We start from the raw sequence: 25184 nt of genomic DNA on the forward strand, positions 1-25184 counted from the left end.
CTACTCTTCATTCAACCATATTAAACAGAAATATTCACTTCAAAGAATATTCAAGGAAACAAAATTCAGAGGAAATAGGCTGTGGTTACCTGGTAGGTGCAGGACCTCTGGCGCACTGCCTCAGGTCTCAGTTTAAAAAGAACTAGTGGAGGGGCCTGGAGGGGGGCCGTCAGTTAAGATTCAGGTCACAATCTCCCGGTCATGAGATCAAGCTCCACATCAGGCTCCATGCTCAGCAAGGAGTCTGCTGGACATTCTCTCTCCCTCTGCCCCCTCCCCCTGCTCCTGCAGATAATGTCCCTCAAATAAATAATCTTTAAAACAAAAACAAAAAGAACTGGTGGAAAGTGGATTAGTTATGACTAGGCAGCCTTGTTCAGAGATGAGATTCACCACTCAGCCTTGGGACTCTGGACACCTTATCTAAATATTGTGAAACTATTTCTTCATTTATTTACATAATGGTGAAAATAATACCTATCTCACAAGTGGTTCTGAGAGTTAAACTAGATGACTGATGTAAGTTAGCTACTAAGTGTCACTGCCTCTTCTCTTCCCTCCCCTGTAAGCAGTCCTGGGTGGAAAAAAAGGCAACAAGCTGTTTGCTGCAATATATATATTTTAATTCAAAGTGAATCGACAGTAATACACCATAAATTCTTATTTTGACACTCACCAAAATAGTCACCTGGAAAACCCGCTTTTTGTGACAAAGTACAGAAGGCTTGGTCACATTTAAATCACTGAGAACTAGAGAGAAATACTAGCGCAAACCGTAATAGACATTACATCCATAAAAATTTTCCCAGTCCTTATTGTAATATTGCACAGTGCAATTGCTACATGGCAAACTAGTGTAGCATGGAAGTAAAAGCAAAAACAAACCAAAGAAAGAAAGCCACAAGTCTAAAATTGTTAAACAGTTAACAGTTCAAACTTAGTAATCAAATCTATATCATTGGGTTCATTAAAACAAATCTTCCTACACCTTGCAGTGTATGATTTAACTTTTACATAACACAAACCAAGATTAAAATTAGTAGTAGAGATTTGAAAAAGTGAAAAGGCTTTTCTACTATACTAACATATTTAAACACCCTGAAGGAAAAGAAAAGTAAATATCAGGGTATTTGGTTTAAAAAAAATTGCAAATTAAAATATTATGCAAATATGCAACTTGGAAGTCATGCAGTGTTTTATTTAAGAAAGCAGTAAAACCAAAGAAAACCGGTAAAATGGTTTTAAAGAGTTAAAGGTATAAATCCAAATTCTCTTGTTGGTATGTTGAATTTAGAAGTTAGCAGAATTTTGACATTTTTAATTTTTAAAACATTAAAAAGCCCATGATTAGAATCGGTTAAGAGCAGTGTACTCAACCAGGGTACGACTCTATCACACTTCACTATTACGAAAACATTTACTGTCCATTTAATGAGACCATCTGAGTCTTGGAAGTGAAATACAGAAAATACGACATTTCAGGGTAGTAAATACGGCCCTGGATGAAAGTAAAACTGCGCCAGTTTTGTACCTGTTGTACAAACAGAAATCGATCCTTTGCACTTGGTGTTTCTGAAACATCCGTGGCCAGCATTGATTCTGTTCCAAGAAGTGAGCAGATACCAGTGATCTGCCGGACCATATAAATAAAATTAATAAGCTGTGGAGGGCAGCAAGTTTACTTAAATAGTGACTCCATAAATTTGCCATCTGTAAATAATCTTTTAAATTAATCTTAGGCTACTCCTTTTTCTGTGTAATATATATGTATATATATATTTTTTTATTTATATAAAATGCATAGAATTGATTACTAAAAACACTGAAACCTGTGGGGAAAATTAAGTCCTTCATTTTCAGTGTGACTAAAAATGTACTGCTGGTTTTAATTTTATGATCTAATACTGTAATTTTTAAAATCAATGTCAGGCACATTTATTTCATTGATGATTATTAAATAAAACACTGCTTGTGTTAATGGAGTAAAGAAAAGTTTATCCACTATTAGCTTATTGTCAACGCTATATTAGACTGTACTAGTGGTATGCAATTCATTTATCAAAGAAATGCTGTAAATCCAAAACATTTGAGGAGTTTTACACTCAAATGCTTTGTACTGTTTATTCCAGTAAATGCTGTAAGATTATATTCCAGATTTTAAAGGAAAAAAAGTTAAGTCAAGCCTGCAAGATACAGCTTTCTCAAGTGTCTACAATGCCAGTATGAAAATAAAAAATTAAGTTACATTGATACATCCAAGTTTTTTATATGCAGTGATGAGCACAAACATTAATAGAGATAAAATACTGATGCAAATAACACACCCCAAAATAACATATGCAATTATTTTCCATCATTTACAATACAGTAGTTACAATGACACTCCAAACAGAAAAGCAAAGTAAAAAATCAAAACCCCAACTTCTATTTCATGTAATTAGACTTATACAGAAATTAGAAGGCTAAATAACAACTAGTTAATCACCTAATTTCACAGCTATCTGAAGTGGCAATCGTTATATAGCAGCTTATCTATGATACATTCAAGATAAATGATACAATTTATTACTTGCCCATAAGCTAAAACACAGCCTGTTTAATACCTTTCCTTAAATTCCACCTCTACACTACAATATACTTGAGGTCTATGCAAAAAAGTAGCTACCTTTTATATAGGAAATGGATGATTAAGTCTTTGGTGCTGTAAAAGCAACTTCATTTAAACATAACCACCACCACCAAAAAAGAAAAAAAAGAAAATAAGGGAAAAACCCAAGACACACTTCCTAGGAAAGAAAAAGCATGTAATTTCTGTCCCTGACGGAATGTATTAAATAAGCAAACACCACCAACAAGCAAAACAAGTACTACAATGTAAAAAATACTTAAAAAAAAAAAAAATCTTCTCACATGCATAAATGAAAAATTGCACACAAAGAACTCACATCTTTTCAAGCTTCAATAGTAAATATTCTGCTACTATTTATTAAATACTGCATGGTTTGCCCAAGCTAAGATGAAACCACATCATGAATCAATGAGCATTTTGCATTTTCTTTCATTATCTACTCAAAGTCATGCCTACTGCACCTCTAAACATTTTATTAAATCCAATTATATAGCAAACACGCCCAAAATAAACTTAGATTGTATTGCAGTTTCACTTAACAGTATATAAAATGCTGTGTTGTGACAGATATCAACTATCCATTAGATACTGAATCAATTTTTCTTAAGCACTACTAACTGCTTGCTTTTCTTGAAGCTAGATCATTCTGAAAAATCAGACAGCAGAATTCAGCTATAGCAAACATGCTGCCCTCTTAGTAAGGAAAAAACAGCTAACAACCTGAAATCATACCACACAAAACCAAAAATGAACATTACTCTATCAAAAGAAAACTAAAGAGTAGATCTGAATTTTAAGTGCTGCAGTCCTCAACATTTATATATAGGTAATAACATTAACAACCTCAAATATTTAAGGCACTATGTGTGGGAACGGTTTACAATGCAGCTGAGATTATTAGAACAACATTTAAGAGCAAAGTCTAGGCAATGTTTTGCCCATGCAAAGACACATGCAAATGTAAAGAACAATAGCTCAATTTCTTAGGTAAGTGACCCAACATTTATACACTAAGACACAGATAATACAATTCACTTGTATGCTGTAATTCTGACATATGTGCATCTGTTGCTCTAAGTCTGTACACAGAATGGCTTCCCAAATGTGGATGTGTCTTGCACTAGTTAGAAGGCAATTTTATAAAAAATAGCAGGAGCAAAACTGGACTTCTGCTCCCATAAGTCACCTGTCTAGAGTTACTACATAAGAAGATACATGACCAAAGACAAGTTATACCAAATGTGCAAAACACATTAAAAGTGAGTTTTTTTTTAAAGCTCAAAGTTGTTTAAATTGCACCCAAGTCTACATGATTCAAAAATAATTTTCTTGTGCCATGGCTAATATTTATTAAATACCATGTTTTTATTTTTAATCAAATGTTTATATCATTGAGCTTCCTCAACATACTCTTTTTGAGTTTTCACATATATGGATACTGGCTGAGTTTTGTTGGACTCAATGGAAATCCAGTATATGCAGGTGATGCTGCAATGTAAGAATGTGGTGGGAAGATTGGTTTGTACGGAGTCTGATGAATGGTTGGGGATGGTAACAGACGGGGATTTATGCCCACCGGGACTTGGTGAACTATGCCACTGGGATGAGAGATATTGTAAGTTGGATGCTGTAACATAGGTCTTGAGGTACATGGAGAGGCTAAGAGGTGGGCCACTGGTGCAGCACTACTGAGGGCAGCTGATGATGGGTATGGAAGTAGAGTAGGCTGTCCTCCAAGGTGTGCATTTCCAGCCAGATGGGCATGCACAGCTGTGTGATTGGGACTTCCATGAGAAAGAGTGAATGGATTACTGGTCACACTGTTAGGTATATAAGCTTGCTGTCTTCGATGTCCGAAGTTTCCATTCCACTCTTGATGCCCAGATCCAAAGTGCTGAACCTATCCAAAAACACAGACAAAAAAAAAAAAAGACTGAATACATATTTTATAAGTTAAAAAGAAGGAAAAAAGGGAAATTATGATATACTCTGTGACTGACCAACCACAGCTCTTCTCTCAGATCTCCACTTCTACTTAACACAGAGTAAAATACCAGTTTTGTACATATTAATATTAAACATGTAATATTTATTACTATGTACTATAATAATATAACATTGCCACTACCAAAGCTACTGGTATCACCATCCCCCATCACTACCAATCACTACCATTTGTGGAGCACTTATTTTATGGAAAGCTTAACAACGTATGTAAGGTGACACTATTTAATTTCAAAACAACCCTACAACATAGCAATTATTCCCACTAACAGTGGTCCAGATTTGTTGAAGAGATCTGGCCAAGGTAATATGCATAGTACCCGGTAAAGCCAGGATCTGAACACAGGTCTGACTCCAACATCTATTCTCTTTTCTTTCCCAAAGTGAATCACAACTGCCGGGTACAACTCTGACCAGATGGAAAGGACTCAGTAAGGTGTGACTATTACCATGACTGACACAACAAATGCAGCCATCGATCCAGTAGTGTGCATTCTGAGTGGAGGACACTAAGACAAGAGACATACTAAAAAATTATTTGAGAGAATCTAAAAGCCTAATCTTTCTGAAGAATTCAGGTTCTATGGATAATCTGCATGAGACCGAATTCTCCTTAGTACGTGAGATGAAAAGGGATACATTTCTCAAGACTGCGTACAGTGTCAGAATCTTTTTTCCCCCAAAATGAAACACCACTAATTTTGAATCCCAAAGACTCTTGTGACTTCATGGAACATACCTGACTGAAATTCAAATGCTGCTGCTGGAATGCTGATGTCAGTTTCTGCTGACGATTACCCACCGTGGAAGGCTGGTTTAATCTCCCAGGAGCGGATCGGCCTTTTATTAATGGCTGGCATATAGAATCTGGCAACGAACAAAACAGTAGACAGTTGATGCTTTCCCCTTCTCATGTAAAGATCAGAAAGGTTTTTAGATATTTTATACAGTATTGATTTGACAAACTTTAAAATTACATAAAGAGAAAAAGCATCTCATGGTTCACAGCACCAAATAATATTAGGAAAGATTTCCTTTCTGTGACAGATTTGGCAGGTCAAGTTGGAAATTGAGAGGTGACTTCTGGCAATGTTATTCTCTAAGGTTCCCAAATTAAGACTTTTTGAAGGGCTAATAAGGGAAATAGGGCAGACTCAGTTTACCCGTGTTGGCCATATGGTCATCGGCATTTAATCCATTCTCTAGTCCCATTGGTGGCACCACAACAGTACAAACAGCTGGTTTGGTCTCTGTGTTGGCCGAGGTCACGAGCTCCGTGTTCTGATGAGTGTCTTCCACAAAGCTACTCTCTGCAAAGGGACTGTCATGTCCCGAAGAGTCTGACGTTGGAGAGCCATCCACAGTATCACAACCACTTTCCTGTTCTTCATCTGACATGCTACAAGAGAGTATTTTTATGAGTAATGTTTTTCAACATTACATCTAAAGTTAAGTACTATCCAGGCTCTAGTAAATTAATGAGAATTTCATTCAGTTATTTCTTATCTAATTATAAATTCTTCCTTGTCCAATAACCTTTTCTTCATAGACTTTCTAGACTTTCACGTTACTTCTCTATTCAGACAGTTAACCCTAATCTTCTATTCTGTTTAGGTACAACATTTTGGGACTTTATTTTCTCTCCTTTCCCTTCCCACTTCATTCTTACTAGTGGTTTATAAAATTCCACTTTATAGGGTGCCTGGGTGGCTCAGTGGGTTAAGCCTCTGCCTTCAGCTTAGGTCATGATCTCAGGGTCCTGGGATCGAGGTCCGCATCGGGCTCTCTGCTCGGTGGGGAGCCTGCTTCCCCCTCTCTCTCTGCCTGCCTCTCTACCTACTTGTGATCTCTGTCAAATAAATAAATAAAATCTTAAAAAAAAAAATTCCACATTATAAACTACAGAAAATCTTATCAAGACACTATAAAAGAGGGGCGCCTGGGTGGCTTGGTCATCGGGCATCTGTCTTTGGCTCAGGTCAAGATCCCAGGATACTGTGATCAAGCCCCATGTTGGGATCCCTTCTCAGCGGGAAGCCTGCTTCTCCCCCTGTCATTCCCCCTGCTTGTGTTGCCTCCCTCTCTCTGTCAAATGAATAAGTAAAATCTTAAAAAACAAAACAAAACAAAACAAAACAAAACAACCCTACAAAAGATCCACTATTCTGGATAATTAAACGAAATATAAAAACATAATCATGTGACCTACTGTCAATTTCATGTGACATGAAATTAAACTCCAATGTTAGGATTCATTATCTTTAGTGGTAATTGGGGTTCTTTTAACTAAACCATGATCTGAAAGGTCTTCCCCATCTCTCTAAAGGCCTAGCCAGAGGCCCCTATTCCCTTCTTTTCCTGTCTCCCTCAGGCCATGAAAATCTCTCCCCTCTTGGAGAGAGCAGTGATGCTCTCTCTTTTTTTTTTAATTAACATATACTGTATTATTTATTTCAGGGGTACAGGTCCATGATTCATCAGTCTTACATAATTCTCAATGTTTACCACAGCTCATACCCTCCCCAATGTCCATCACCCAGTCACCCCAACCCTCCCACTCCCTTCCACTCCAAGAATCCTCAGTTTGTTTCCTGAGATTAAGAGTCTCTTATGGTTTGTCTCCCTCTCTGGTTTAATCTTGTTTCATTTTTGGTACGCCTGGGTGGCTCAGTTGTTTGGACGACTGCCTTCGGCTCAGGTCATGATCCCGGAGTCCTAGGATCGAGTCCCGCATTGGGCTCCCAGCTCCACAGGGAGTCTGCTTCTCCCTCTGACCTTCTCCTCGCTCGTGCTTTCTCTCACTCTCTCTCAAATAAATAAATAAAATCTTTTTTTTTTTTTAAATCTTGTTTCACTTTTTCCCTCTCTTCCCCTATGATCCACTGTCTTGTTTTTCAAATTCCTCATACCAGTGAGATCACATGATAATTGTTTTTCTCTGACTGACTTAGTGATGGTCTATTTTAATCATTCATTTCACACTTAACAATTTGAAGAATCTCTTTTTATATATGTACTTTTAAAAAATATTTTTTAAAAGATTATTTATTTATTTATTTGACAGACAGAGATCACAAGTAGGCAGAGAGGCAGGCAGAGAGAGAGGAGGAAACAGGCTCCCTGCTGAGCAGAGAGCCCAATGTAGGGCACAATCCCAGGACCCTGAGATCATGACCTGAGCCAAAGGCAGAGGCTTAACCCACTGAACCACCCAGGCGCCCCTATATATATACTTTTAGTTATATTTATTTGTACATTTATATAATATATTTTATATAGATATACATATTTAAAGAAATGTATATATATGTCAACTGCCAAACCATTTTATAAGCAGTTCACAAAAAGATGTGTTAAAACGTCTTTACGTCTTCCAAAATATTCAATACTGTATTTCCCAACTAAGAAAAAAAGAGAAAACAACTGTATAAAATTAAGACTTAAGAATTTTTCAAATTTTGTTTCCACTAAAAAAAGAATTTCTAACAGTTGAAATCAAATGTATTTTACTGAGATCTTTATGGTTTATCTCTTCATGTGCTGGGATAGCACGCTGATGAGGAAAAGCTCACTACTTTAGTGGCAATGCAAGTCCCTGGCCAAAAAAAGAGTAGGAAACGAAAGTAAAACCATGCAGATCAATCACTAATGAGAGAAAAAAATCATATTGGATATCTTACTGACAGTGGGTTATTACTTCATTATGCACAAATTCCTTTTATTTTCCCAAAATATTTATTTTGCTGTATATTCTTATTCCAAATTGAAGTAATAATTGTAGTCTATGAAGAACTTGAGGACATGGCTTTTTCTACCCTTTCAAAAACAAATGATTCTTTAAAACTCATTTATTAGAAGCTCAATTTTTCATTTAGATGTGGTCTACAACAATAAAAGAAAAGCATTACTTAAAACCCAAGTTTCTAGGGGTGCCTGGGTGACTCAGTCAGTTACACATCTGCCTTGGGCTCAGGTCAAGATCCCAGGGTCCTGGAATCAAGTTCTGCATCAGGCTCTCTGCTCGGTAGGGAGCTTGCTTCTACCACTTCCTCTGTCTGCCACTCTCCCTGCTGTGCTGTCTCTCTATAATATGTATCAAATAAACAAACAAAAAAACCACAACCAAACAAAAAACTCAAGTTTCTAAAAAGCAATCTCGTTAAAAAATTATATTCATGAGAGAAGGCACTGTGGTAAACTGACAGGCACTTACTTGCATAAAGAACAAAAGAAATTACAGGATTTTCAGCAGACCCAGTATTCACGGTATGCCACCACAGATTCCCTTACCTGTTCGGTCTCTTGCAAGGGGATGGGCTGGACTGCCCTGAGGAGCTGGTGCTCAAAGTACTGTCAGGACTACTTAATGAACACATCCGATCGATATTCAAAGTGCTCTGGCAAGCTTCACAATCCAGACTATCTTTACATCTAGCAAAAGAGGGATGGGAAAACCATAGGTCAAAAATGAGAAGCAGCCCAAATTTCCATTATTTAATTAAGGATATGAAGCAGTTCAGCATGCCCTATGTGGACAAAAACCTACAGTTTACTAATAGAGGAGAAATACTATAATAATCATGTTAATTACTATTCAGGATGTCTACTCCAAAGGACATTGACAGACCAGAGGTAAGTCCCAGAAAGGTGTTTTTCAGCACACCAGAGGGCGCCATCACTACGTAAGGATGTGGCACCAACACTACGAACTGCTTTGGGCACTTACTCTCTGAGTGAGTGTCTCTGGGCTGGCTCCTCCTCATCAGTGTCACTGCTAATAGTGATCACACTCACTGCTGGGCTTGGGGAGTCAGCAATGATGATGGTTTGCCGCTGTTTGTCGGAAACTGATTCATCAGAGTCCTGCCGGACAGATGTTTCACAACAGTCTCTTGCCTCTGCTTCTGAGTTACGATTGTCCTGTGTTTCTATACAACGTACTTCTTCGACATCCTTCCCATTTACGATCTTTGGAGAAATAAATGTTGAATGTGGGACAATCGTATTCTGCAACGAATTACTCCTGCAAACAAAGGAATAATGTGTCATTCCTATAATCAAAATATACACATTACATTTTTCTAAGACATTTTGTTAAAATGAACAATGTGAAGCTTCATGTGTTCAAGATCATGTATATAACATACTAACATAGAGATCATTTTATAAATATATTATCTCTAGAACTATCACTGTAGATTGCAGTTACATACATTAAAATGGTCATTTCTTGGTCAATGAGGTATCTGAGTGTCTAAAATTGTCTAAAATAATACGTAGATAATAAATCAAAAGGGCAATAAAGACAATCTTACCAACTGAAAGCATTTATTTCCTCTCTTCCTGGCTCCCATTCCATTAGTTTTACCAAAATACCTCTGAGAAATTGAGAAGGGAGCTGGCTTAGTGTTTGTAACAAAGCTATCAAAGAGGTCATTTTGAATAAAACAGAGTGACCCTTTAGTGTACATGCAAAATTTAAAGACTAATTTTCAAAATGCAGAGGAAAGTTAAACTACGAACACTGACCTGTTGTGGCACAGCTTGTTTTTCTTCACAGTGGCAGGCTGAGGCCACACAACATGCGCGATGCCCACACTAATTGGCTGCGGGGCCGATAGAGTTATCTGATTGGTTAGAAGAGGTTGTGGCATCACTGAGCTATAATGATTACTGTGTGAAATCATTTTCCTAGGGAGAAAGTTTAGAAAAACTGAATCCCTTCTAGAGCAAGATGTATTTTGCAAACTTCACAAACAAGTATTTTCGTTTTTAACTTACCCCCAGTCTCCGAGCCTTTGGGAACCAGCCACCCCCTCAGAGGTTAACGCAGTAGTCGCAGGAGCCATGGGTGTGACCTGCTGCCAGGCAGGTACGAGCATCTGCTGCGTTCGGCCAGACCAGGTCTGCTAAACCAGAAGCAAAGAAAAGCCTGTGAGTTACAAGTAATTCATCAATACTCCATATTAAAATCAAAAATACATTACAGTAACAATCATTAATAATTATGTAAAAGTCAAAGCCAATAACTACAGAAGACAGAATTCCCATCCAGATCACTTTCACTATTTCTCAGCAGCACAGGCTGGTATATTACAAGTAGATCAGTGCCTTACTTGAGAATAAGAATGACAGTACATGTGCAAAAATAATAAATTATTACCAACCTGAGAGAGAACTCCGGGTCGGATCTGTAGTGGCTGTACAGCTGGGGCCTGAGTTACAAGGGGAACTGTGTTATCTACTCTTAGTGAATAACTAGTAGGTTTACCGTGTGTTGCAGGAATACCTATGACAAAGGAAAAAGAAAACACAGTTCTTAAATCAAAAACTATTTCTCTGAGTTCATTTACAAAACTCTTTTAAATTCAAAGAATTTCTAAAATTCTGATTAGGATTTTAAAACCATCTCTGACATAAAATGTTCATAGCATTAACAAAGCAATCTATTAGGAAAGCGAGGTTCCTTCTACCTACCTAATGGTACATCATTCCAAAAATTGATATAAAGCTTCTCCTTCTACTGCTTTAAAATGCACACCACCAAATCCAATCATTTATTTTTCTTGAAACCTCCCATTCCTTTTAAAGTTTGCTATTCTAGCTTTATTTCCTTTTTAAATAGTTTTGCCACTATGATAAAGGACATGGAAAGGTGAGTCCAGCCCAACATACTGATCTAGCAGGTAATGTACATATCTTCTCATACAAACTCAGCTATGCTTAGAATTCTCTTCTTTAAGAACTCTAACAGGATCTTACACTTTTGGCATCAAAGGAGGTTAAATGCATCTTAACTTCACATTTCAATGACTATGATGGTTTACCTGAGTCAAGAAAATTCAGGGGTGACACACTCATTTCAATCTCCAAAGATAAAGCAAAAATAATCTTTCATGCCTAATATGATAATACAGCTGAGTTTTGACCAATGCGGCTTACTGTACTAGTATTCCTAAGAGAAAGCTACTGAACTCCAAGACAAATATGTTCCACTTTGCTCACCCACTAGGAAAATTAGAAAGCAGGACTGCCAGTCATGTTAATCCTGTTAATACTTCTATGTCATATATTGCAAAAGTACCTTGCAAATACTGTTTCATATTAAACTTTGAGACAGTGAAATAGTATCACCTCAAATGACTCAAGATTTTAGGGACGACACTCTCCAAGCTCAGAAAGCTCAGTTATGAGAATAAATTCACTATTTACAGTTCCAGTCTCCTGAGCAATGACTTTCAACATGGGCTGCCAGATTATTTCAGTATCAGTAGTTTTTGCATAAATGTGATCTTACATGTTTCTGATCAGTCGTAAGAGAAAAATACTACAACTGTTTTATTTTACTACTGAAAAATAACCCTATAATTTTATTGCACAAATACATTATAAGTGTTAATCCTAAAGAGAATGTGAATCTGGTTGTGTTTATTTTTCTTCACAGAGGCTTTTCTCCTACCACCAGGGTGTTCTACCCACTATGCTCCACCTAAAAAGCTAGAATTAAGTTTAAACTGACCTCACTCTTCCAAAAAGCATGTCTTGATCAGCAAATTCTCCAAGAAATAAAATATAAGCGTACCCAGGCAGTGTAGATATATGGCGGCAATAGATAATCTCATCAGAGAAAAAAGCAGAATTCATTTGGACAAGGATAAAAGGACAGAGCGAATTCTCAAATCCCAACAAAAATCAAGCTGCCCTTAAATTATCCTCATAATTGATGCCTTATAATGAGAAGAATTCTCCTATTATCTTCTCTCCTCATGAGGTCTAACTTATTTTTATTAACTTCAATGTGGTTAAGATCCCAATTTTCTATATAGTTATTAGGTTAGCTGAAACTTCATCTTTGTTTGATTAGATCTGCTTTAATACCTGCACAGTAGGCACAAAAGCTTAAAGACTGTTCTAGTACAACAGGAGAATTTTGTTGAAATGTATTTGATTCTAAAACAGCAGCTTTCAACCAGAGGGGATGAATAACTAGCTCTTCAGACTGCCAAAATAATGTTAAATACTTGTTTAATGTACACTCAAATTTGTTAAATAAGAGCTTGCCTAAATCTTTCTTAACCTTAAAAAGGTACCAATATAGCTATATCTACATGTTATATGTATAGCAGGGGGAATATATGAAAGGCATGATGAACCTATACACTGTACCCTCCAAGTAAAAAATGGAAAGTGGGACAGACACAAAATTTACTTAAAATACAAACTATAATGGTTCCATAACTGCTCCCCAACAGCTGCCCAATAACTATTTAAAATGTTTTTTCAGGAGCACCTGGGTGGCTCAGTCATTAAGCATCTGCTTTCAGCTCAGGTCATAATCCTAGGATCATGATCCCAGGATCCTGAGATCCAGCCCTGCATCAGCAGAGAGCCTGCTTCTCCCTCTCCCTCTGTTTGCTGCTCTACCTACTTGTGCTCTCTACCTCTCTGCCAAATAAATAAATAAAATCCTTAAAAATAAAAAAATAAAGTAAGATGTTTCTTCAAAATGGACTGGGAGCATATTATGAGTGAAAGCAGTAAGAAGACCAATATTGGGATTTTCTACAGGGATCCTAAAGCAGATTAGAGGGAAAGCTAGACAATATACTAAGACAAGAAATGATGAGCCAACATATTTACAAAACCCTCATGTCCTGCTACAATGTACCTATTACACAAGCTAACAAGCATTTTCCTTTGTCTTAACTGCTAATTATAGTTTGCAAATATTGTTCTTGACATTTAAAAAGTTAATGAGTCTGCTGGTATCTCCTTTTCCTTGCTACCGTCATTATGAATCGATCATATAGCTGTTGGCATATGTATAATGTATAGAAAAGTTACTAATCTTTTATCAACTATAAGGCACATTCAAAGAGAAAAGATTTCTCTGATGTCTCACTGAATGTTTGAAGAATGATGTTTGACTATGTTTAGAAATGTGTCTCATAAGCCTTTTAAATTTTTGCTACAAACAGAAGGTAGGCTCTGAAAAAAAGAACTGCTATTCTGAATCTTGATGAGCTAATCCACACTGCAAGTGAGTGACCCTCAAGTTGACTCAAATTGACTGTTTGGTAAACAGGGGGAAATTATTAGAAAAGAATCTGGGGTGCCTGGGTGGCTTCATTGGTTAAGTATCCAAATCTTGGTCTCAGCTCAGCTCTTGATCTCAAGATAAGTTCAAGCTCCACTGGGCTCCACACTGAGCACAGAGCCTACTTCAACAAAAAAGAACTTAAGAATCTATTTATTAGTACAGAGTAAAAACTCATCTAAGTGAAAATGCATCTGTCAAGACCCCACTTACATGATAACTGATTAAAAAACAAAGAAGCATACATCAGTCTTGCATGCTCAAGTATTTAGAAGTAAAATGTCTATCACTATCAAACAATATATGTATGGTTAGACAGGTAGACAGAGCAGATATGGCAAAATGTTAACATTTGTTGAATCTAGGGAAGAAGGCATTATGTTACTCTTTTTGAACTTTTTTATAGGTTTGAAATTTTTATAATTAACAACTAACAAAAAACAAAGAAATAAACACAACAGCATTTTCAAGAGTGCTGACATCATGATGATGTGGGTGTTTTTATTACTCCCAGCCATGGGTTACTATCACAGGTACTTACAGACCACCCTGGCCCACAATTTCATCTTAAAAATCAACCATCTAAGCGGTTGTTTTTTATCTTTAGTGCTACAAATCTTTCTCTTGAAACCTTATACGAAAATCCAATTATATATAAAAGATGAAAATAAAGCAGAACAAAAATAGCTACAGAGTGACCATGTTTTCACATCTCTTATTTCCAGCCAATCAAGTCAACATACCTCAGTGCTTAAGGCACTGTAGGACATATTAGAACTTTAGAAACATTGCTCAAATCCTTAAATCAAATAAAAATTTCAAATAACCCACACAATACAGAAATACTAGAGTTAGAACTCACCAAGATACTATCTATTCAGCCCATTTCCTTTGACTAGGGCTGAAAACAGGTTAACAGATTCATCTAGAATGACACCACAAATGGCAGAGAACAGGACAATATCTCAGGCATCCTGATTGAGCACCGACCGCTTTCCCCAAACTATGTAGTATTCCCACTGCACTTCCAAGAGTCACTTAGGGCCTTATCCGGAGTTAACCTCTTGCTTTAAGACAGAACTAGAGGTTAAAGCCTAGCAAAGACAAAATGCTAGGAAAGGACCTATAAGTCATGTTTTATCTGGTTATTCCAGCCATAACACTGGCTGCTACTGTCTTTTAAGAACCACTAACAAGTTCCATGGTTTGAGAATTTATGGCTCTTCAAAGGATTCTGCCACTCATGTATCACTTGACGTTTTAATTTCCTTTTTATCTAAGTAAGGGACATAATCTAATCGAGTCAAAAATCAATCTCTTTTTAATCCTAAGTTATGGGCAAAAAACAAGACTCTAAAATTTTGGGGTAAAATTCCTTTGACCAGCCATCCAAAAAAATGAAATCATGCCATTTGCAACAACATGGATGGAACTAGAGGATACAATGCTAAGTGAAGTAAGTCCTCAGAGAAAGAGAGTTATCACAGGATCTCACAGATATGCAGAATTTAAGAAAAAAGACAGAGGATCACAGGGGAAGAGCAGAAAAAAAATGAAACAAGACAAAACAAGAAAGGGAGAAAAACCATAAGAGACTCTTAATCTCAGGAAACAAACTGAGGGTTGCAGGGAGTGGGGAGAAGGATAGTGTGGCTGGGTGATGGACACTGGGGAGGGTATGTGCTATGGTGAGTGCTAAGAATGATCTAAGACTGATGATTCACAGACCTGTACCCCTGAAACAAATAATACATTACATGTTAATTAACTGATTTTAAATTTAAAAAATTTAAAATTAAAAGAAAAAGAAAAAGAATTTCTTTGACCAAAATTTAAAGAACTGACTTCTCAGTCACTTTAATGTCTCCTAAGAACAGACAAATAAAAGGTACTTACCTAAACATCTGGAGCTGTGATAACAACTAAAGACAATCCCACAGCTTTCCAAACTTGTTAATTTCTACTAAGGTATTTCATTGTGCTAGACACTACAGGAAATATAATTATCATATGACCCATTTTGTTAGTGATGATTACAGTGGAGCCCCAGTCAAGAGAGGAGTGTCACTGGTCTAAAGGCTACTGATCAGCTTAAATTAAATTCAAATGTAGCACACTATTATATAAATATATGCAACATATTTAATTACTAGGTGCCTAAGTTTGTTTAAAAGTTAAGTTTAAAGTCTAATTTAAATCAAAGAGTACCTTGAATAGCTGGGGGACAGATAATCAGGGTCTGCTGAAAGGCATCACCACAACCAAAATGAGCAGTCCCGGCCTGCAGAGGAATTCCATGGTGTACCACTGAATGAGCGGACGTGGTTAATGCCTGAAAGGATGAGCACAGGCAGCATTATCCAGAGCAGTCTTCTAACTGCTACATGCATGCTTTACAAATGCAATTCGAATACACTTCTTAAAATCATACTTCTACTGATAAAAATGGACACAGAAACTGGTTTTATTCAATTTATAGAGTTGCTGCATAGAAAGGTAAGTAGGGGATACTGACAGAGTGAAAGGTGATAAAATAAATGAGCTTTAGTCCCTGAAATATTCAAGATTTCACAAAATAACCACAGTGAGACCTTCAGCAGCATGTGACTTCTAACAGCTGACATAAGACTTCCATATACCTCAAAAGCAAAATAAGCAATCATAAAAAAAGGAGTATAAATTATTAAATACTCTAAGTTCTTACCTGATTTCTTAATGTGCCAATTTTAGTAAAATTTGCTGTCAGATTAGCAGTACTGCTTGAAGCAACTGGTCTTAAAAGTGAAGTTTTATTGTGATTATTTGTGTCACATGAATTTGGGTGGGACTTACAAATATCCATAATATGAAAACAGGACTTTACACTGCAAAAAAAAAAAAAAAAAGAAAGAAAGAAAGGTAATTGTAGTATTATTTTAAATGTTTAGAGTAGTTTAAAATTTAAAGTTTCTAAAGGAAAAAAATTTCTACCAGAAATTTCTACCAGAAAAACCTACACAAGATTGAATTTTAAAGCAAGTGGAAGTATACCTTATATCTGCAGTATTTTCTAAGACATCAAAGCAATAGTAAGCATTTTTTGACTAGCACAATCTAGTTTTATGACCCCTGCCCAAAATTATTTTTCCTAAATTTCTAGAGCTCTACATTCCTAAACTACTGGTACAAAGTATATGGTTATCATGTTATTTTCAGGTCTTATATATGGAAATCATTAGGTATTTTTAACTTTTTGGGGACAGGGATGGGGAAAGTAGTTGGGCTTTATAAAAATACCAATTTTAAGGGTTATCCATAATAATGAATACTAGTTTGTCCCTATACCTTCTTTATTCAGTCATCTAAAAATACTAACATCAGTCATTAATTAATATTAAGTTATATAAATATATTAAAAATATTTTATAAAATATTAAAAGGCGTGGGGTTCAAAGAATTTGTAAGATTTGTTTAAGGTTTGGGTTGTGGTCATTGGGGACGGTATGTGCTATGATGAGTGCTGTGAAGTGGGAAAACCTGGCAATTCACAGACCTGTACCCCTGGGGCTAATAATACATATGTTAATAAAAAATTAAAAATTAGAAAAAAAATTTGTCTAAGGTAACTCTGATAAGACCTTCTCAACTTGAGTATATATCTCCAATAAAAACCCCCCTTCCTTCCACAACACAGAGGAGAAGGTGTGGGCAGGGAAAGCAAATGGTGTGAAAAGAAAATAAAGACTGAGTTTGCAGGATGTGTAAGGGGGTGAAAACTGTTAACACTTCCTTTTATTATATACACATACCTGGTTATTAAGGTAAGAATGTCACATAAAAACAAAAACCTTCAGTCATTTCAGTATGATATTTTGGAAAAAGAACACTGGAATGCAGCTCGGATTTATGTTCTAGTACTAGCTGCCACTTACCAGTCCATGTGAATTTAGCCAAGTTGGCTTAACCTCTTTTGACTCCATTTACTTTCATTCAATAAATATATTGAATCATCCTCTAACACACTAATTTTCTACAGACTTAGTTATTTCTCCAGATCATTTTAAAAGATTTTAAAGTGACATACTGGTTGCTATGAGGGAAATCTAGAAGATGTTTCATATTAACAAAAGGATGGTTCAAAGTCTCAGCTGGAGTAATTCTTAAATCTGCATCAATCAGCAACATTTTCTTCAACAGACTAACAAATTCTCTTCTATCAGCTTTCTCAGCCAAAAGATCACTTCCTTCCAAATCCATCACTGTGTTCACCTATAAGATCAAAATGTCAAGTCATCAGCCAATAAATAAATAAATAAATAAATAGACAAGCCACAGAAGGCAGTATATGTTAAAGACTCACAGTTTAAAAAAATATACCACAACACAGGAAAGAACAGAGAACTACAATTATTTCAAAACAAAAATGAGTATTTGAGTTTTAACAAATCTGCAAAATGTTTCAAGGTACCAAACAGCATTCAAAGCAAGGGAAAAATTTTTTTAACGAATTTCCACTTCTAACAAAATATAAGAAAGAGAAATGGTACAGCTAGGATTTTCCCTCTTGAAAAAATACCTTTTACTAAAGCACAGGATGGTATAAATTAAATATTTGATAAAGATAAATACAATTTAGTTCCCAAGAGGCTGAAACATTAGAATCAATTTTGTTTGAAAACCTTAAATCCAGCAAGCACTCTGCAGTCCTTTAGATGATGATTAACGTGTGGTGGCATCCTTGGAGTTCAAGTCCATCACCGTAGGCAGAGAAGACTAACAAACATGGCTATGGTACTCACATGCACTATATCATCCAGGCTGTTGAATATGTACTTTCTGGCTTCTTTAGACTTCATTCCTGTCTCTGCCTCATGCTCTTCTAGTGTCTTATTGGACATGTCAAAGAGGAAAAATAATATATTACCCATCATTTGTAAATTCTTTATTTTTTAGTTCTAGCACATTTAGTCTAATACATTGAATAGTCTTAGGCAAGGAATTTCAAAAGAGTAACTACCAAAAACATACTTTTTAAAAAGTACCCCCAAAAATGAGAAAAGCTTGGTTCAGGTTAAAAAAAAAAAAATATATATATGAATATATATATTTTTCATATATATATATGAAAAAGTAACTGGTTAGAAAGTTAATCTCTGAGGTTTTACTAATCTCCCAAAGAGCTAGGAATAAATTAAGTACTTGGGTTATGGAGTAAATGGTGAAATTTGGTCCTTATAAAGCTTAATAATGGAAACTGGGTAGAGAAGATGAAACACACAACATAAAAGTAATTACACACATAAAATTTAAAAAACCATTTAAGATGAGTTAATGATTTTGTTGCCAGGTTAGAGAATGAGCTACATTATTCCAGGAAGGCTTTTACTCCACCCCCCATTAAAAAGTGGGGAGGGGTCAAAAATGAAAATTCAGAATTAGAAATACAATAAAAGAAAAATAGGCATGAGGGATATTATCCACATGAGGCATCTTAGAAAAAATGTTTTTCTAAAATTTTTTAAAATGAATTACCTTTAATCTCCAACCAGAATGAGAAATATCTGTTTCTCTGCAAAAAAATCTTGTGGATTTCGTGCCCACATTTAACAACTGTTCTCCCGGTAAACCTTGAGTCTGAGAAATATATCGGATCTGGAAAAGAGTTTATAAAACCTAAGAATTTATTCTTTACATGTAATAGATATTAACTGAACACCTATTCTCTATCAGACACTAAGCTAGAGTTAGGTCAAGAATTAAATGGTGTAGTCTATGCCCTCAAGAAATTCTAGTGTGGAGCATACAAGTAAACAATTGTAATACAGGTTTGTAAGTACCATAATAAATACGTGCTTATGGAAAGACAGAAAAGGGGCACCTAAAATAATTGTAATCACATAAAGCTCCAAAAGAGGTGAGTCTAAAACTACAAGTTAAGAGTTCTTTAGCCCTGGAAGGGGAGCGGGGGACCTGACTATGATTTATGCTAAGGTCGTAATATGAATAAATATGCAAAATCAGGAGAAAATACCCACACACTTGGATCCTGGAAGCACAAAGGTTCATTCAGTGAAAAATGACAAGAGGTAAAACTGAATTAGCAGGCAGAGGGCTTCATCAGTAAGGTAAGAAGTTGTATCTGTCCTCTTTCCCTCTATAAGCCCCAAGTGCCCATAGTTTTATCCCTAAATCCATATTTAAATATTTATCTCTAGCCCTGGAGCTGTAAGCCAACTGCTTACTGAAACTCTCCACCTGGCTGGACCTGAGGCACCTCAAAGGGAACATATCCTAAACTGAATTTTCCCTGAAATCTGCTAATCCTCATGCATTTCCCAGCAACAGACACCAACACCAACCTCCCAAACCAGAAACCTGAAATTCGTACCAGACACATATCCTCTCCCTCATCTCTCTCTCCCCACAACATCCCAAACCCTAACAATCTTACCTCATTAGTCTTTTTCATAACTGTCCCCTCTCTCCAACCCTCTTTCAGGTCTTCTTCAATTCTGCATTATACAATTTCACAAGCCTCCTAAAGTAGTTTATCTGCCTCCCTAATGTCATCCAGTTACCCCAATTCATTATTCACACTGCTAACGGCCATTCTGGTAAAATGCAAATCTTGTTACTCCATAGTGTAAAATCACTTTACCACCTACAGGATCAAATCCAAACCTCCAATCCCCGCATACATGCCTTCTGGCTTTATCTCTTCCCCACTCTTTACATGGTCCTGTAAAGGAGCAGCCCCATCCAGCACCACGCTAAGCTTTTCATGGGCTGGTTTCTCCTTCCTAAACTGCTAACTCCTTAGCGTCCTGGTGCGCCTGCCCACTCAACTTCACCAAATCCTGAGACAAGCTTTACCATTCCTTCTTCAAGAGCCAGATCAAGAACTTCTCTATAAAGCTATGACTAACCATCTCAAACAGAGGTAATCCCTTTCCTCTGTGTTTCCATCAAACCTAACACATAACCATCTTAATGCACTGAACACTAAATTACAATTCTTTTTTACGTCTGTTTTCCCTAATAGACTGTTAAGTCTCCTGACAAGAGAGATGTTTATACATATTTGCATCCCCAATTTTACATGAAATGGTAACTAAAATTGCCGCCTTACAAATCAGTTTCATTTCATTAAAGTGTGGTGTCTTCCCTCACTCCGCATTTTCTAAGTGGCTGAGTTCCTTGTTTTACAAAAACAGGAAGTGAGAAGTACCAAGGGTCCAGTACCTAAATGCTACATCAGAGTCTCTCCAATGGTAGGAAAGGTGTTCAACCATTCAACAAACATATACAGAGCATTTATTATGTCAGATGCTAAAGATACACAGATGAATAAAACATGGTGACAATCTGCAAAAGCATATAATTCAGTAGAATAAATATTTCAGCACATAATATGCAATTAAGCTAGGAAGTGCTATTATAAAGAAGAAAACAAAGTACTAAAGAACATGGGGAATCAGACAATTAATGTACCTATGAATCTGAGAGAGCACTAAAAACAAAACAAATGGCAACTGATCATGTCAATTTATTTTTGGTCATAACGCCTGTCCTGTCTTCTAAAGAAAAACTGTTCAAGGGACACCTGGGTGGCTTAGTCGTTTTATGGGTCTGCTCAGGTCATGATACCAGGGTTCTGGGATCAAGTCCAACATTGTGGGGGCGGGGGATGGGGTGGGGGGGGTCCTTGCTCAGCAGGGAGCCTACTTCCCCCTCTCCCTCTGCCTACTGCCTACTGCTCCCCTGCTTGTACTCTCTCTCTCACTGTGACAAAAAAGAAAGGAAGAAAGGAAGAATGAGAGAGAGAGAGAGAGAAAACTATTCTATCTGTACCCTCTAATACATGAAGGGACTCACCCTCCTCCAACCCCAATGAATGAAGGGTGAAAGCCTGACTCAAAAGCAATTAATTCATAAATCCATACTGTGAACTTGACTAGAAATAAGCTAATAAGCAAATTAGAGTTATAATGTCAGGAATGTGAATTAACAAACAGCAATCACTACCGAGGGATAAGCTATAGGGTTATAAAATGGAGCTGGAGTTCGGTGGCCATGCTAACCTAACCAAAGTCCAGAGTGCGTAGAAACTCAGCAAGTTAGAACCAGAGCAGATAAAAGCACCTGAAGAGCAGCTAAATCACACTTAGGATCCCCACGAAAGTGAAGTTCTACTGATGTCTATTAATTCCATTAAGTGTTTCTTTGAAACCAAAAGCACATCCAACTCCAGACTTCACAAGATGCTGTCATATTATAATATAACTCCATTCTTGGATTTTTGTGACAGTCTAGACTTAAGTACAGGAACTCTTACTTGAGCCAGCTTATTCAGAAGGTCTCTACATAACCAAATAGCCTGACAAAAAGAACTTTAAAGATTGCCACCTCCTCCTAACACTCAGGAGCTGAAATAGTCCATTTTATTTTTCTTACATAGGGTATGACTTGAAATTATCAAGTAAAATAACTGGAGTATGAATTCAGACTTTTAGCTGTTCTTGATGAGATTCTATATAAACTCCAGCAAACATTTTGCAAGATCCCCATTTATGAAGTCAACACCGTCCATTAACCCATAAAAATATTATTTAATTCCCTGGAATGTTTTTGATGTTTCCCTGGTAAACAGAAGTTCAATCCAATACACAGAATACTAACGACAGTGCACACCCACAATTATGACAGGAAGGGATTCCAGCACAGTACCAATTTGCAGGGCAGCCTTCTCTAAACACACATACCACTCGTTTGTGTAAGAATGGAAATGAAATGCATGGATGAGAAAATATGACACATACAAAATTTTCAGCAAGGTCAGGGCCTACTTGTAGAATCCAAAATTTAAAGAAGAAATTGCCTTGGAGAAGCTTTAAGAAACAGATGATAAAGATGATTAAAGAGCCAGAAAACAAACCCCATAATAAAGAATTAAAATAATCTGCATTTTTTTCCTGGTGACTCAAATGTGATGCTTAAGTATATAGTAATTATGAGACTACCATAAATTCTTTTTCACCTCCTTTGGAAAAAAGAAACCTGTTATTGCATTAGGTTAAATGAAGGTTAGATATAAGACATACCAACAAGAGTAAAGGAGTAAGTTACAACGTATTTCATTGAAAGTCTTTGTTTTTGTAAATGTTCCATGTGCACTTAAAAAGTGTGCATTCTGCGGTTTTGCATGTAGTACTGAATGCAGTACTCTACGTCTGTGTCATTAAATCAACTTAGTTAATCACGGGCCCAAATCCTCTAATCATTTTTCTATTTTTGCTCCACCAATTACTGAAAGAAATGTGCTAAAATTTCTAATTATGATTGTGGGTTTATCTATTTTTCTTTTGGTTCTGTTGATTTTAGATTTATATTATTTTAAAGTTATTAGTACATGTATAAAATATAGAACTGTCATGTTTGTGTTGAACTGAATTTCCCAAATTTATTGGCCAAGCTTCTCCTTTATAAATAATGCTGATGTATCTGTAATAAGATTATTTCTGTTGTTAAAAGCAATGTTATTAATAAAAGCAAAACCAAAAAAAAGACTATCTTGTACAACATATATTGAGAGATAAAGATTTGTACAAAATGTCACCACAGGACAAACTGATAAACTAAGCTCCTGGCTCCATCCCTAGAACTCAGTCTGCAGACAGAATATGGGTAGAGGTTGATGGATTTGAGAAACTAACATAAAGACCATGAACACCCTCTTCCAGTGACAGCAGAAACCCAGTAGTAGGGTGAAAGTGGAGTCTGGAAGAAGGCTCATGCCAGGATCTGAGCATAGACCACAGCAGGGTTTTTGGTTGGGCCCTTTTAACTCTCCCCCATATTGCCTTGAAAGTATCATTATCCATAAGGTAGTGGAGAAGTGGTCCACTGCTAACAGCATAGATTCTGGATTCATATTGCCTGTGCTGGATTCTTGGGGCAAGTTATTTAACTTCCCCACAGCTTGGTTTCCTCATCTGTAAAACAGAGGCAATAGTAGTATGTACCTCTAGCAGTATAAGGTTGTTGGGAGCATTAAATGAATTAATGAAAGTGCAGAAACAGTTTCTGACATATAAAAGAGCTCAGTAAGAATTAATAATATTACCATTACCCACTGTACTGCCACTGTAAGAAAAAAAAGAGTAAGTTTAAAAATAAAATAGCAACAGCATCCCAATTCGGTGTCCAAGTATATCAGGGCAGCAGATGACTAGAACAGGGAACAGATAACAGATAAAGGCATACCTTATTGATGGCCTCTACGCATTCTAATTAGATAATCATAATCTAGGAAGCTGGCAAAAATCTATGAAATCCAACCACATTAATAAATAAACTAAAGTAAAAAACAACCAAAAAACACTTAAATTATCATTTTAATAGATGCATAAAGGCATCTGAAAGTCAAAAGCCAATTTAGGAAAAAAACAATCAGGAAATTAGGAATAGAGGGAGTTCCCTTATCTTGAAAATAGACATTTATCAAAACCTATACAGCACACATATTTGGAAACGAGTATATAAAGTCTAAGATTGAAACCAAAACAAGAATGCTTACATCATCACTCCTATTCACTTCCATTCATATATTTTGCAAAATAACTTTTAAAATACCAAACTAATAATTACTTAACTATTGATGCCATATGCTAATAAATTTTTTAATTATCATATTCTTTTGGAAGTAAAGTAATATACATTCTGAAAATACTGTTAATCTGGGTCAGATTAACACCTGTTCCCAGTTTACAACAAAAAGTCTATTATAGAATTAGAAAAAGCTTTAATCAGGGCTTTGCCTTAAATTACCATTGTGACTTTTGACAAGTCATTTCATTTTTCTGGGCCTCAGTTATCCCTTCTATAAAACAGGAAGGAGTAGTAAATAGATAATCTGTAGGGTCCTTTTCAGAACTAATGTCAGGTGTTAAGACAAGATCTGTAGATGTCCCTATTCAACATACAGCAGCAAATCAATCTGAAGTTGCCACTAGATGGTGTCCAGCTCCAGAATATCATATGTGTCATAACTTGTAGTCCACAAAACCAGAAGTACACTTCTAGCATTTGACTGTAACTTCAGTCCTTCAGCAACTAAGGGACTATTGGGACTCTCCCAACTAGACCACCAACTCTTTCAAAGCTAGCACCCGTCTAGCAACTGCATCAAAGTTAGTGGTTGGTAAAAAACCAAAGGAAACCAGGATGTATGGAAAATATTACAGAAACTACCTTCTAAGAGATACACTGAACATGGAGGATAAAAGGTAGAGACTATAGGAAGCCTAGCATAAAAGAGGAGGCTTATGGGTAGAAAGTGACTGTAAGAAAATAAGGGATTAAAATTAATGATAACATCTAATCTAATAGTATTAAATGACTTTTAGGTTCACCTCAGCAACATGTAAATCACCAAATCCGTAACCTCTCATGCCTTTTTTTTTTTTAAGATTTATT

The 25184-nt window shown here is 36.3% G+C and overlaps 1 protein-coding gene across 6 annotated transcripts in view; it reads right to left on the reverse strand.

Annotated features, from left to right (window-relative positions):
• Nucleotides 1–601: 601 nt before the first annotated feature.
• HIPK3 (homeodomain interacting protein kinase 3) overlaps nucleotides 602–25184 on the reverse strand; it is a 93688-nt gene continuing 69105 nt past the window's right edge. For 3 of the 6 annotated variants that reach the window (XM_045066058.1, XM_045066059.1, XM_004755947.3), the window contains exons 4-17: nucleotides 19242–19361; nucleotides 18509–18595; nucleotides 17794–17978; nucleotides 16435–16594; nucleotides 15939–16062; nucleotides 10801–10922; nucleotides 10415–10542; nucleotides 10163–10324; nucleotides 9949–10011; nucleotides 9360–9656; nucleotides 8924–9064; nucleotides 5797–6032; nucleotides 5373–5500; nucleotides 602–4529 (exon numbers count right to left, since the gene is read on the reverse strand). In XM_045066058.1, the coding sequence (XP_044921993.1) occupies nucleotides 4053–4529; nucleotides 5373–5500; nucleotides 5797–6032; nucleotides 8924–9064; nucleotides 9360–9656; nucleotides 9949–10011; nucleotides 10163–10324; nucleotides 10415–10542; nucleotides 10801–10922; nucleotides 15939–16062; nucleotides 16435–16594; nucleotides 17794–17978; nucleotides 18509–18595; nucleotides 19242–19361 (2430 nt within the window). In that variant the 3' untranslated portion in view covers nucleotides 602–4052. The remainder of the gene's footprint in view (nucleotides 4530–5372; nucleotides 5501–5796; nucleotides 6033–8923; nucleotides 9065–9359; nucleotides 9657–9948; nucleotides 10012–10162; nucleotides 10325–10414; nucleotides 10543–10800; nucleotides 10923–15938; nucleotides 16063–16434; nucleotides 16595–17793; nucleotides 17979–18508; nucleotides 18596–19241; nucleotides 19362–25184) is intronic. The other 3 variants (XM_013057972.2, XM_013057975.2, XM_013057973.2) reach the window with 3 other exon arrangements.

The sequence above is a fragment of the Mustela putorius genome, unplaced genomic scaffold (genome assembly GCF_011764305.1).
Source record: "Mustela putorius furo isolate JIRA1106 unplaced genomic scaffold, ASM1176430v1.1 tig00003859_pilon_pilon_pilon, whole genome shotgun sequence".
Classification (NCBI taxonomy): Eukaryota; Metazoa; Chordata; class Mammalia; order Carnivora; family Mustelidae; genus Mustela; species Mustela putorius.